Source organism: Schistosoma haematobium, chromosome 7 (assembly GCF_000699445.3).
Source record: "Schistosoma haematobium chromosome 7, whole genome shotgun sequence".
NCBI lineage: Eukaryota > Metazoa > Platyhelminthes > Trematoda > Strigeidida > Schistosomatidae > Schistosoma > Schistosoma haematobium.
In genome coordinates this window covers 19,363,087-19,379,135 of record NC_067202.1, presented here as the reverse complement: position 1 = coordinate 19,379,135, position 16,049 = coordinate 19,363,087, and the positions used below count along the sequence as shown (strand labels likewise).

General features: G+C 31.9%; 1 protein-coding gene across 1 annotated transcript in view; it reads left to right on the top strand.

Annotated features, from left to right (window-relative positions):
- MS3_00009767 (uncharacterized protein) overlaps positions 1–16,049 on the top strand; it is a gene marked incomplete at its 3' end in the record, with an annotated part of 69,815 nt that overhangs the window by 24,901 nt on the left and 28,865 nt on the right. The window contains exons 4-6 of the mRNA XM_035733923.2: positions 4,086–4,311; positions 6,259–6,517; positions 9,109–9,669. Of these exons, the coding sequence (XP_035590249.1) occupies positions 4,086–4,311; positions 6,259–6,517; positions 9,109–9,669 (1,046 nt within the window). The remainder of the gene's footprint in view (positions 1–4,085; positions 4,312–6,258; positions 6,518–9,108; positions 9,670–16,049) is intronic.

Sequence of the window (16,049 nt, the reverse complement as noted above, 5' to 3'; positions counted from 1 at the left end):
GCTTAAAACTCTGAGTTGATGAGTTCGTATTTTAATTTTATTCATACAGCACCTAATTAGTATTTTTTTGTGGTAGATTTCTGGTAACTTGTGAGTTCTAAGATATTTTCATTGATTAATTACCGATTAGTGATTAGTAGCACGTTTATCTGACCTTTAGCGCTGATCCAACTCTATAGATCAAGTTGCAATATAACTCGAGATCGTGTAAACTGTTTTTAATTAATGTATTTGGGGCTAGTCAACAGGAAACCGTTTACTTGAGTTTCATGGTAGTTGACACTCATCAGCAAACCTTACTTACAATCTTAAACTAGCTGATGCTCTCTGTATCACTTTGTGGTAACGTGTAAGATTGGGAATATGGGTGACTCGGGTTCGAATTCCATAAGGAGAACCAGATACATGAAACCTAAGTGTTGAGTTTCCTGCTGACTATTTCCAATCGTAAACTGACGTTGTATATATTCAAAACTTTCATACACGATGGAATTTCAATTAATCCAGTCTTGGAGTAAGAATATTATCGTGTGAGCTAGAATTTGATGATAGATTTATCTAAATTCAATCATTTCACTTTATAGTAACTATATAAAATATCATTATTTATCTAATCGTATTATTATTTTTTTTCCGTGCATAGTAACTGATAAACCATTATATAATTTAACAACCTTAAAACTGTTCACTTTGTAAATGGTAATCATTTGAATGATTATTTGTGAAAATGAAACAAAAAAACCCCATATTAATTCATATAAACACACAAGTACATGAGTGTTGTACATTAGCTTTTATTTTAGTACACAATCTATTTTTATAATATAATCATTCAAATCCCTTGATTAGTATATTTATGTGTACTTTATATGAATGAACAAAAAATGAATTTATTACCCATTTTATTTTAGTATATATTTTTTTATTCCATTTAAAAATGTTAAATGATTTCCAGATAAACTTCTCTAATGTTTCTATAGATGTAACTAAGCAAATTTGAATATTTGTGTATTACATCATCAATTGTGATTGGATAATATTTTGTAACTTTCACCCCCTTATAGTTTTATTTTTATTCCATTTTTTTTGTTTTTGCTTTGAATTTATAAATGTTTTGTTTGTTTTCAAAATAAAAAACAGAAGTATTTTTAGTTTTATTCTCCTTTTCTTTTTAACGGTCTAATATTGTTCATTTGTATAACTGTACATTTATTTATTGAGTGGAATCAGTTAGAATTTATCTGCTTAATGTTTAATAAACGAACTGAAATATGAATGCATGCCCAATAGTTGGGTTTTTTTATACAACCGATAGTTTCAATCCAAGTGGTTAGATCAACATTGGTGTCCAATTTTCTGTAGTTTATTCAATAATATATTGATTTATATGAAATTTCAATGGTTAAGATCATGAGTCAGTTGAAGCCAGACCACCATAGAAAACCTGGAACCACTTGAAGGCCGTTTCGTCCCATTGTAGGACTCCTCAGCAGTGTGCATCCACTGGATGACCATTTCGTCCTTATATAGTAGTGACCAGTGGAGTTCAATCGGATCTGTTTTGAGATAGTAACTCACTGAAGACAATGGTAGATGTGTCGCTGAATTTCGTAGATTAGTTGAGGTTAGACATCAACACCGTCGGATGCCGGCTCGGTGGTCTAGTGGTTAAGTACTCGCGCGCGAAACCAGTAGGTCCTGGGTTTGAATGTCGCAAGGGGTGAGGTCGTGGGTACGCACCGCTGAGGAGTCCCACAATAGGACGAAATGGCCGTCCAGTACTTCCAGGTTTTCTATGGTGGTCTAGCTTCAGCTGACTCATGATCTTAACCATTGAAATCATTATAATATCTACAAAACCCATCTTATATGAAATTATTTAGAATTCGTAACCAACGTTAGTTTAAGCTTCATTTCTAATCGCTCATCATGAGTTTCTATAAGAGAACAAGAACGAAGATTGACTCAGAATAATATGAATTCATTTCATTTCGTTAGATTCTGATCAACTGCTTACAACCTAAAATATTTGAAAATCAACGTTACTACAGATTTTGACACACTTATACATAAGATAGTGATTAAAGATGAATATATGTATCATGATGTACGGAAGATTTCAAGAGTTAATAAGGTCATAAAAATTTGTTTCGGATAAATAAAGTTTTCGAAGGAAAGTTCCAGAACATTGAAATAGTGATTGGAACTTATGGGGTTAACAAACTTTAGATGGCTGTGTATTGTATTGCATTCATCTTTAATCACCCTCGTATATATAAGTATGTCAAAATCTGTAATAACGTTGATTTTCAAATATTTAAGGTTGTAAGCAGCTGATGAGAACTTAAAGAAATAAAATGAATCCATTCGTTATTCTACACCAATCTTCGTTCTTACTCTTGATAAGATAATAAAGGGAACTATGTGTATGGGTTTCTATGATGTAGTAAGCGTCAAGTAGTTAGGCAAATCGGGATAATCTCCAAACATAAGTTCCATGATCAATAGCATTTGTTAACAAGGTGTCTTTGATAGTAAAATCTATTTCATGAGGTAAATTATTTATCCTGACACCGTTAACCCAACTCATCGACTAGTGTCAATTAATACTAACTGAAGTCCGATATTTCAAACTATATTCATTTATAAATGCAACATCAAACGTCATGTGCAATGGTCTTCAGCTACATAAACTAGTAATCAAGTTGTCAATAAAACTTAGTATACAAAAATCTCTTACATTTTCTCGAGATTTTCCTTGATATATCAAGTCATATCATTTAATTCTTTTTGCATACACTTTTCTTTCCTTTAAAATTTATCAGTTTCATCTTTCTAAAGAATTTAAATCAAGATTCATTATAGACTAGACCATCAAATGATGATGATTAAATTTTGAATAAGAGGAATATTAAAAGTGTTTTTGATGCAATTCAGTATAATCCTTTTTTTAAAATTCTTTTACACTCGCCTAATCATTCTCTTTTAACCACTTAGAGAAGGAATATTGTTAGTTTCTTCTATGTTTGATCCACTGCACTTAGTTACTATCGTTACTTCTATTATTATTATTATTAATTATTGTTATGATGGATTAATTGAATACCATTTCGTAGTTGTGTTTTTTCAAAAACAAAAAAAGTATTACAAATGTTTTTAAACAAAATTTTACAGATCACAATTATTTCATTTAATTAGTTTCTGTTAGTAGGATATATGCATTCCCATCAGATTATTTTTCAAGTTTTTAATAAAGATATGTAGGGTCTAGCAGTGAAATTTGAGGCACTTGTTTCGTCTTATTTTTTATTCATCAGCTGGATGGATATGAATTCCGGTGTCGATGTTCACTTTGACACTCAAACATAGTGCTTATTGTTTACAACACCTACTAAGTTACTGATTCTAAATAGCCGTTATTTTGTTCACAGTGTTTGAGGCAATATATACATATATAAATAACGGTTGGAGTTTTCTTGTTGTTAATATTCGAAACGCCCACCCCTAGATTTCATTGCTAACCTGAACCAATTTTTGTCAAAATACATCAAACTAGCACTAATAATAATCAGAAACAAAACCCTCATCTGGTCAAACTTATTCGATCAGCATAACTTGTAATGTCTTCTCAGCTCTTACAGGTTCGATGAATAATTCCAACGAAAAGGTTGTGTTGATATAAAACAGCCTGATCGTAGATCATCCCAAACATTGAATTTTTATCCTTAGTAGCGTAATTGTATGTCAGTTAGGAGAGAAGATATCTTGGAAGATCGTTAGAATGAGATGTCAAACTAGATTAAAATAATTGTGTAGTTCTCTTTAATTCTCGAGATGATGTAAAATTATGACAAAAAGCAGATTCGAAATGATGAAGATTTTTTCAAAGATGATCAGAGTAAAATTATCTGATGTTTCCTTTTAATTACTATTTAAAAGAACAAACTACGAAGAATAAGTAATCAATCCTAATAATCTAACATAAGGAATCTATTTTAATACAATCAGTTTTCGAATTTTTTTACATTTATCAATATTGTACAAAACCAAGTCAAAATATTTCTCATTATTTGTTTACTTGTTAGAGTTGGTGGCCTTATTTAAAGAAATTTTCAAATTTTGGTGACCAAATTAAATTACACATTATCACACCGATTGCTGGTACTGGAACATGTTGGCCAGTGGATAAATCTGGTCGTCCACATACTGTACTTACACAAATCAACACTCGTATGGCTAAAATTGACATTCTTATAGAAGCAAGTTGGCGTTTGAATGGGAAGCCATTAAATATTCATGGAAATTTATCTGGTAAGTTGTAATTAATTATTTATAGCTGAATTTTTCAGCAAAAAGTGAGATTATATCAAGTTATTTATTTATTATTTTGGATTATGTGAAACTGTTGTAGCGACTAATTGTTTGATTATTTTATACTTCGTTTATCAGTCAGACAGATTACAGTTACTGGCAAAGATGGATAGTGGCTAGCAGTGGAATCCAGGACGCGCGTTTCTTCCTGTTTGGGACTTGTTAGCTGGATGTACCTGCATCTCAGATTTGATGTTCACTCTGGGACTCGAACTCAGTACCGTTTGCTTCAAACGCCATCGCGTTATCCACTTAGCTATTGAGTCCTGATAGCCAATTGCTTGTACAATGGGTGAAGTTTAATTCACTTGGTATTGTTTTACTTGAATCTTCCCATTGATGTTTTATGCCAATAAGAGACTGATCAATTTCAGTCCTAAAACATCAATGGGAAGATTCAAGTAAAACAATATCAAGCTAATTAGATTACAGTTACTGTAAAACACGACAATAAGCAAGACTTATGTACATTTTGTTTAGAGAAGTTACAAAGTATTTACATAAAACTTATATATAACCATCAATCGTCCATTTTCGTCTTCCAGTGTTCTACAATTCAAACTGTTTTCTCTATTGGCCTTTAAGTGTTCTGCCAACGCTATGCTTTTGATGCACTGAAAATTTTAAATCTGTTGTACAATTATTGCAATTTTCACACCACTTTCCGCTACACACTACCTACAAATTTCTTTGTGATTAGCGTCCACTACAGTACGATTACAATCATCACTTGTGTATAGCATCTATAAATTTAAGAGAATTAACTAGAATGGTATAACTTAAGCACATGACTGAAGAGGTGCAACGGGTTAACGATGACAGAGAGAGGAGTTCAGTTGATTTTCACTATGCAAATATATATCATTGTCAGCTACGTGTGAATTTAGGTAGTTTAAACAGCTTAAACGATTAAATGAATGCGTAGGCAGAGGCATACACACAATTATCACTATTTAATTCAATGCGCACATGTATGAAAGTTAACTGTAAGGTGATATACAAGATGCGTTAGAAATATAAAAAAATTGTGTTCAATAGATTAACACGTTCAAGCCTGTTAGGTATTTGGCATTGTATGGATACAACAGGCATTTCAATTAGTGTAGGATGCAATTGTGTTTAGGAAATCTTGTTCCATGCTAAATTTATTGTTGTTTATCATTTTGGATAGTGTTTGTTTCAGTGTACTGCTAGTCTCTTCTCCGGTAATTATGAACTTTTGTTCATATATACCTTTTGATCGCTTCTTTGCTTTTATGATTATTTGAATTAATTTACTATTCATCTTGTTAATTCCATCCCGTCTTGTTAATCTACTGCGGCAATAAAAGCTAATGCATATTTGTACCAGAGTATATGTTGGTTATGATCAACTAATTTATCCAATAAGAACAAAGAAATGGATTATCAGTCTTTTTTCTAAATTTATCATGGAATATTCCCAAGACTAATTGAGCTACTTTTGACCAATCATTCAGTCAAAAGATGAAGTTGGCAAATGTGTTTATCTTCTCATTCTAACTCAAAACTCTATTTAATTACCTAACTACAGAATAAACTGAATAGAAAATTTTACAATATCCTCATAATTAATCCAATAATTGAAAGAACAATTAGAACATATTCATAATTTATTAACAATAATTTAAGTAAAGTAAAACATACAACAAATAGAAGAATACAATGATCTATTTGTCTAACAAGCAAAAAAATGTAAACAGTAATACTTTGTAAGATATTCCCCTCTCCCCGAAAAAATAGTAACTTTCCAGTATTTGATCCTTCCTAGTAGGGTATATTCAATATTTTAAAATATAATAGTTCCTTCTTTTATTGATTATGTTCAATCAACTAAAATTGAAATGATATTTTACTTTACATATGTAGGTTTTGAAGGATTACGATCATTTGTTGATCATATCATACATCAACATCCGATTACTACAATACAGTCTGATTTAAATAGTATATCAACTGGTACTGCATTAAATACTACACGTCCTGTAATCTATATATTCCCAGGACATGGAATAGCATCACAATCATGTGCTTTATTTGCTATACAAGGTTTTACAGCACTTCTAGGTGGAAGTTATACATCACAAACGGTTCCAAATTGGTGGTCAATGGTGAAGCATTTGCCAAAGTTAGTTTTAATAATTTTGAATCTTATCAGTTTATGTTCTAAAATGTTACCCTATTCTCTATTGTTTTAGTAATTAAATTAGTATGGGGATTTATGCGAATTGTAGTATTTTAACAGTCAAATTGACGAGTCAATCTAAGATAGACCGTCATTGGAAACATGGAAGCACTGGACATTAACACTGTTGGATGCCGGTTCAGTTATCTAGAGGTTGTGCGTTTGTGCGCGAGATGAGGGCTCTTAGGTCCGAGTCCCGCGTTCAGGATCGTGGATGCGCACTGCTGAGGAGTCCCATTCTAGAACGAAAGGGTCGTCGAGTGCTTCCGGGTTGTTACTGGTGGTATAGCTCATATCGACTCGTGAATTCAACTTTGAAAGTAATTAAATTCCCTACACTGTTCTTAGATGGTTAAAGCCATTTAGCATAAAGCCGTATATTGAGGTTATCTGCCATCTGTTAAGTTTTTCGACGGTAATGAGAGGGTTATTAGTGTACTTGGGATTTGAATCTTCATCAGTTAATGTCAAAAAGACGCTACCATTGAAGTATTAGAATTGTACACAATTTCTGTATATATCCAAGAGAATACATTATTCGAATATACCCGGTAGCAAATCCCGAATTCCATCTTTAACTATAAATAGAGTGATATATTAGGTATTTTTTCTTAAAATAAAAACAAAATACATGCCGATTAAAAGACATGATCAAGTTTATTCGTATTGTTAACCAATAATAATAATAATAATAATAATAATAATAATAATAATAACAAAGAGAGTATATTATTCGGAAAAATTCAATGCCTAAATTAATATAGATTGAACAGTTATAACAAGGTTGTTAGTAATGGGTAAATATAAACCTTACAATATTTATAATTAGAATTAATTATATTGAGTTCGCCGTTGTTACGAGAAACTCATTGAACATTCTTTGACACTATGGTGTACTTCAGAAGATTGTCAACATCGCACGAAATTCATAGGACAAAATACACTACAAAGTTGTTCATAAAGGACAGCTGACTGATGCACTCAAAGTGAGTAATGGTGTCATACAAGGCTGCTTATTCTACCCATTTCTCTTCCTTCTGGTGAATGACTGGATTATGAACACCTCTACATCTCACTGGAAGCACGAAATACAATGGACAGCTCGGATATAGTTAGACTATTTGGACTTCGCACATCACCTAACGGTTCTATCCCATACACACGAGTAAATTCAGATGAAGACAGCCAGTTTAATGCCAGCCTATGCATCAGGGGAAACATACACAGGGGAAAAAGCAAGACTCTGAAATAAGATAAAGAGAGTACTAACACAATCTCACTTGATGACAAAGCCACAGAAGAGGTGGAAACTTCCACATATCTGAGCAGAATCATTGATAAACGACCTGATGAAAATGTGAAGGTATGAATTCGCAAAACAAGAGCAGCATTCCTACAGTTGAAGAACATGCGGAACTCAATACAACTGTCAACCAACATCAAAGTCAGAATCGTCAATACGAACGTCAAGACAGTTAGTTCTATTATAGTATGGAGCTGGAACTTAGAGAACAGCTACAACCATCATTAAAAATTATTAGTAATTGTATACAATTGTCTACATAAGATACTCAATGTCCGTTGACTGAATATTATCAGCAACAGCCTACGGTGGGAGAGAACAGACCAGCTTCCAGCTGAAGAGGATATTAGGAATTGACGTTGGGAGTGGATAGGACATACAATTAAGAAATAATCAAACTGCATCACTAGGCAATGCGTAACTTAGAATCCTAAAGAGCGAATGAAAAGAGGACGACCAATGAACGCACTGTGTCGTGAATCGGAATCAGACATCAATGAATAATCTTACTTATTCAAATAGAATCTTGTGATATTATTATACAGCTTATTCGTATATATATATTCATCGTCTATCGTCACAATTTATATTCAGTATGCTATGTATGCTGGATTTTCATTGCTTTTTTAAAATAAAGCCTATATTCAAATACTTCTAACAGATAAGTACACCAACATTTGTATTGTATGAATCATATACAAAACATGCGGTTTCATGGGTGACTTTAGAAACTAAATAGGAGGGAGAGAGAGAGAGGAAAAAAAGAAAACACTGAAGGACGTTGTTGAGCTATAGATTGTTGACTTACTGGTATGGAAGAAACCATTAAGAATAATCAGTGAAAATACCATAAATAATCTTAATTCGATAGATTTTCCTATATCAAGTCGTCTCCTTGGATAGTATCTATTTAATTAATCTGCTAAATTCGACAATGCACTGATTTCTAACGACAATATTTTAAAAAAATTTCAATAGATTTGTTTTCCTTTTTTTCTAGTTTACTCTGGTGATTAATATCATGAAACTGTTTTCTTTTTCTGTTTTCCAACTTACATGAAACGAAAGAATATCGTTAAAATAGACTAATCTCATTAAATTGACATAATTCTCTAGCGACCAATTAAGATCGTTTTTATGTTCAACAACAGTTTTGAGGTTGTTTTTTTGTTGGTTAGTTAATGTGTTCCAGAATCCATTTAAATGTATTTCTCGTTTCTGTATCCTATAGATTAGATGTTACACTTCTTCCTGATTGGTGTCCATCAAGTATTTTGACATATCGATTCATGACGCAATTATTAAAATCTGGACAGGATTCAATTGGTATATTAGGTGAAATATTAGTGCCACCTGGAAATACCTCCTCTACAGAAGGATTGTCCGATATATCCACTGGTTTAATATTAACTCCACCTTCACTTATATCAGGTCCTCATCAAGGAACTTGGGCTTCATCGTCTAATCCTTCAAATGACACCATTCCTTCTTCTGTAGTTCTTTATTCAAAGTTGGGTTGGGGTGAATTAAAACTACAACCTTTGTCACATCGTTCTGGTCTTGTACTTATATGGGAATCAGTTGTACACGATTTTACTTCACAGCAACCTTTGTGCATTGTAATGCCATCTGTATTACCAACAAACACTAATCCAGTTCAAAATTTGACACGATTCATTAAAGGATTATGCCAAATTCCACAACTTTCTGGTCCAACATCAAATCGTACTATCAAATCAGTTGTTAAACTTGGGACGAAACAATTAGTTCGAGCTCAACCTGCACGTCCTTCGTAAGTTTATGCCTAATTGTTAAAAAAACAGGTTTAATACAAATTTATTTTTGTATGTAATAATAGTAGTTGTTTTTATAATCGCTCCGAATTTATGATTTACTGTTTCTAAAACTTGATTGTTTTTGATTATTTTTCATTAAATTCCATTTACATAGATTGTATGTTTAATATTTACACCCATAGATTCGTATTTTCAACTGTAACCCGATTTGTTACGTGCAGTTTATGATTTTACACATCAGAATGTCAATGTTTATACTGAAGTTTGACTAACATCAGACCCTAGATCATTATCCAATTGACAAATAAGTGATAATTGAAACTAACTGGTTTAACGAATATAGAGTTTATTACAACACTGGAAAGTTCCAATCGTTTATGTCCTCAAGTAAACTTAATCAGTCTCAGTTCTTTATGTGAATACTGCTACATTATCTGTATTTATCCTATGAAAATTGATAAGAATTTGTTGCTTATCAACCCGTAGAGTTATTACAAAATCTCAGTGGCTAGGCTTACGAATAATGACAATAAAATCGAGTAAGGTTCTGTTTATTAGAGTAAACTCATTCATTAAGGTCCTATCATACCATGGTAGTCAATTAAATAGCTGGTAGATCATAGGCTTCATGTGTTCATCTCAGATCCTGTCAAGTGTTTGTCTGTAATGTATAATTTGCTGTCATTCATTACCACCATTACTGTTAATAGTACAAGTTTGAGAGTAACCGTTGCTGTCATTTCTAGCATTTATAATTCCACATTTTTGTCAAATATATATTAGTAGTTGAAAAGTACGATATAACAATGAAGTGAGCAGTGATGAGATTAAGTACTGATAATAAACTGGTTCATGACTTGATAAAATCATGGTCGAATGAGTAGGTTACGAAATGTGTTAGGTTTACCCAACCACCACTTTCCACGATGAGGAATACCTCTGAAATAAAAGTAGGTTGCAAGAAAACAATATGCTGTCAAATCAATACAAGTAGTCATTGAATGTTGTCCGAGGTCGTGTTGGTACTTGTAAACTAGACCTGGTTAAGCCTTGGCTGATAACAGTGTTCAGTGTTTGGCAACATTGAATGACATGAATGAGCATCGATAACAGTAAGGTATGAACTTATATTCCTATCTTCCTTTAAATATTATGTTTCAATATTCTTTTCCCACATATTTTACTCCTTTATGAACCATATTCTTTATGCAGTTGGCCTTTTCTTTACTCTAATTTTGTTTCATTTCATTTGATTGTTTTTTATGTTAAATGTACTACTTGGCAATTCGGTTCGACACATAAATGATTTTGGCTATTTCATTTATACAACTAAAAAGTAATCTATTCAATTACAAGTGAAATCACTGAAATTTCACTTAATCACAAACAAACAAACTTTAATGTTTATACACTAGAGTGATATTTTTCAATTATCTTTTTCTACAGTATTATTATTATTATTATTACATTTTATTTCAGTGACTAAGTTACTATTATTCACCAAAATAGATACACATATTCATGATATGCACATGATATATATAGAAATGTATATGTTTTTTTTCTTTTCTTTTACATATTCACTCAAATACAATGAATTTGTTTGATTTTATATCTCGTAAAAACAAAAAAAACCTGAATAAATTTGTCATGGAAATGCTTTACTCATTTGAATGCACACGGAATTAACCTACTCTCGTCAAATTGTATCTAACTTTCTCTCTGTCTATCTCTATGCTATCGATCTATCAGAGATAATCTGATGTAGATTGTTTATTTGTTTGTTTGTTTAAATGAAACATGACTCATCATTATTCAATTTTCAATATTCAATCCTGTTTTAGAATTGTATGGCTGTATAGATGTGTTTTGTATTCTATATGTTTGTATATCTATCTAATGTCTGTATGTCTATATTTCATAAAGGGTTTGTAGATTGATTAATTTGGCAGACAAAAATAATGAATAATTTGGAATTTCCTTGGATAAAACAAACATTTCATTTAGTTATCAGAATGGGGAGATTGTGGAGATTTTAGTAATTTTATAGTTAAATCCATGATTCGATTGAAGCTAGATGACCAGGGAAAACTTGGGAGCACTGGATGGCCGTTTCGTCCTATTATGGGACTCCTCCGTGACAGTGCACATCTACGATCCCACCTCACGAGATTCGAACGTAGGACCTATTGGTCTTCCACGCGAATGCTTAACCTCTAGACCATTGAGCCGGCATCCAAAGGTGTTAATATCTAACTTCAACTAATCCACGAAATTGAGGATACAATCCCAAAGTATTAGCGAGGGGCCTTTCTCAATGCATTTATAGTTTCTGGTATAGACTGTAAAGAATATTATAGTTCACTCAATCCTCAAACATGAAGTGTATAAAACTGTCTAGTCATAGTATGCCATGTCGGTATCCTGGAAATTGTATTAGGATGTGACAGGATGGAATTTCTTCGGCTTCGTCTAGGAGCCGTTACAACAACTAACTTAACTTGTGATTGTAATTTGTAATTCCTTCAAACTAATTGGTTGAAAGTCAAATATTTTAATCATATTGTAGTGAACAAGAACACCAAAGAGGGACAATCTAATGTATTTAACAGGACTTGTTAATAAAATCTAACAATCATAAAGTAAATGCTTAATTTGCAAAATGTCCACCAATTGTCTCATAATGACTCAGACTTCATTGTTCTTGTATTTTCATACAAATTGCATTCTGTTTCCATTCTTTGCTGTTCGATCCTCTTGTCTCTCTGCTTCCAGACCTTCTGTTTACGACTAACATCCTATATTACTTATGTCAATATAAGTAGCACACACCACAATATAGCTATCACTTCACAGGGAGCTATTTGTAAGCTATTCAAGAACTTACTATTGATTCATTTTTGATGATAATCATAAATCAAAGAAAATAGAACAACATGCATAATGTAAACTCTTTTAATGTATAATCATGTCAAATGTTAAAAGTAATGAAGTTTTTATTTGTTTGTGTGAATGTGTTTATAAATTCTGACAGTTAACTTCTCAATGAGTTGTCGTCATTCATTGAGTTCAATCTTTAATTTCTTCGAAATACCATTATTGTCACCAAAGTGGTTTAATTTGTGTACATTGTCATTGTTTTTTTTTCGTTTTGTAAATTAGTGTTCATATCGATTAAATTTGCTGATTTGTTATGTAACCTATTTTTTTGTTTACTGTTCAAGTACGAAGTAATAAAGAATACTGATCAATGAATTGAGTGAAAGGATACCATTTTTTGTAACTAATTCATATAATAGATCGTGAGATTTAAACTTAATAACTTACTATTTATACTCTTATAGTCTTCAAATGAACTTTGACTGAAATGATTTGCCATTTTCACTATATTGAAATGATTTGATCTATTGGTCATATATGTTATTTAGTACATCAAATGAATTTGTTACCATAGTGATTGTTTTTTTTCCATTAGTTGATATGGTAAATAGTTAGTTAGGATATTTTTGCTATACCTCTTAGTGATGTTTCCGGAGTTGAGCGAGTACTAAATAAGGAGATATTTGAAATTCATTGAAATAATATCATTTCAAATAACACTATGATAGGTAATTAAGTTTGAGCTTGCAGTTACTTATTCAGAATGTTATTCATTACTAAGTATTTGAAACATCCTTAGAAATGTAATTGAATGAATACGAATATAAAATTGCACAAAGTCTTAGTAAAATCTGAGAACCATACAGTAAAAAATACTTCATTTGCAAAATGTCAATCAATCGTCTCAGATTTCATTGTTCCTTCGTTTTCATACCAATCATTCTCTGTTCTTGTTTTTTTTTCTTCGATCTTCTTAACCTTTTACCGCCAGGCATTTCATTTTCGACTGATTATACATACTACTAATATCTATCGACATCAGTAACATACACCACAATATTACAGTTTGTCACTTTATTGTTAGTAATAACTCCATCTAATAATGCTCAGTAGAGTGAAATTAATCTTACATAAAGAAATTCCTAAATACCCGATTCAAAGTATAAACACTATAGAATCTAAATCTGCAACTGAATCATTAAAATTTAAAGACTACAAACAACAAGTTGTTAATTTCTAACCTTTAAATCGTTTAATTCAATAGTTAAACAAAGAGAGTTGTCTGTGTATATGTACTTTGAGTTGATATAAGATCCAGAATATAATCAATGTCATCTGTACACAAATTCATATAATCAATTTTCAGTCTTAATAATTCACTTTAAATTCTATATTAACTAGATAATTATTTAAATATCAGATGGGTTTTTGTGGAGATTGTAGTAATTTCAATGGTTAAGATCATGAGTCAGTTGAAGCTAGACCACCATGGAAAACCTGGAAGCACTGAACGGCCGTTTCGTCCTATTGTGGGACTCCTCAGCAGTGCGCATCCAATGAAAGAAACACTTTGTAGATATATCAAAGTAGTATAGCCAGGGTATGAATACATTTAATACTTACTTAATTACTCCTGTAATCCCTCATTGAGAAGCACAGGTCAACCACCAGCATCCTCCATCCAAATCTGTCCTGGACGAAACTTTCCAGTGGTTTCCAGTTGTTATTCATTCTTTGCATGTCTGCTTCCAATTCACGATACAGTGTGTCCCTTGCTCTTCCACTTTTCATTCTCTCTTTAGGATTACAAGTTATGCATTGCCTAGTGATGCAGTTTGATGATTTCTACAATGTATGTCCCATGCACCTCCAGTGTTCTTTCCGAATTTCCTCTTCACTCAGAAGTGACATTTATAGGAATGCATGTGTATGCTGCTTCAGTGTCCGGTGGATTCAGTGAAGGTGGTCTATTCAAGAGTTCCTCAAAGCATCCTACCCATCTGTTCCTCTGTTCTTGAATCCTTGACTGGTCTCACTGGTTTACTATATTTCTCCTTTCAATCCGAAACAAAGGACAATGTAATTCAGTAATCTACTGAAATTAAAATCTAAAATTAAGTTTCATCATAATTGACAGTGAATCACTAAAATCCAGTATTCAGCGGAATATAAGTTTTTTCCTTAGCATTGTCCGTTAACAGTTTTATATTGATCCCAACATTAAAATCTTCAGGTTGCACAGTGACCATAATAGTCTTTAGTCATTGATCTATAATCCTAACTTTCCACATTTTTAAACTCATTCGATTTGAGATAATACAACCAGTTGTTATTTTTAGAGTTACTTTCTCTTGTGTTGGCCAGTTTACTTCACATCCCATCAATTTTCTCTGAAAACTTCGAAATTTTATCTCGAAATTAATTAGCTAGTGACAATACATTTATGATCAAATGGGGTTAGTCTAATAAAAAATTAAAAATCTAAAAACAACTTAGTCGTTTTTTTTAAAATTTAAAACTTCCCTAGAATGTCGACTCACAAACTTCCACAAACTGAAACTCAAGGATCTTCAGGTCAAGTAACAAGCACGGAATATCTTTACAAATGGGTAACAATCGAATAATCTACGTTCCCAAAATTAGTTGACTCGTTATATGTTGTGATGATTACATAATGCTGTCGGTGATTAATTGTATCACTTGTGTAATAGTTGAACTCTACTGGTTATGACTTCCCATTTGGAACCTTGAAAGTCATTTCAAATTTATTCGTTCATGTTTTCAGAGGCTAATTAAATAAATTTACAATATCTATGTTATTGATTTTCTGTTCAGTCAGCATTTGGTATCGAGACCCAGTTAATTAGGAGCGAAACCGCTATCTTGTTATCCTACTGTTTTCGTGTAATTTAATTTAATTATACTAAGGTTTACTGTGCCAAAGTTTTGTATTTTTTGGTGTACATTTTGTTTACAACACATTTTGTTGACCTGAAGATTTCGGGGAAAATTTTGAAAACAAAAGTTACTTTTCTTCGTCACCTAAATACCGCTATCTATTACATTTAGCAAAGAAGTTTTTGTAAAAAGAAAAAAGAAATTTCAACTCTAATATGGTCTGATATATTTGGCATAAATATATTAACTTGAATAAATCTATAGGAATCAAATTGTAATCGCTTAACTCATGATACTACTACTACTACTAATAATAATACTGTTGGGATACTGACAGATCAGTAGTATTTCTTGTCATTGCAAAATTTATATACTTGACAACATAGTACTCTAGGTTCATATTTATGTCATTGATTTGTATTGGCATTTTATTTCACATTTTCTGCAGTCTATTTAGTATCACTAGCACTCACAGAACTCTGGCTCAAAATCATCAGGTTATTGAATTTTTATTCTGTTACTCAATCGCCTTACGAGTAGATGTTATGAAGAATGAGTTATTAGTACGTTTTGAATCGTGGAGAAAATGAATGGAATT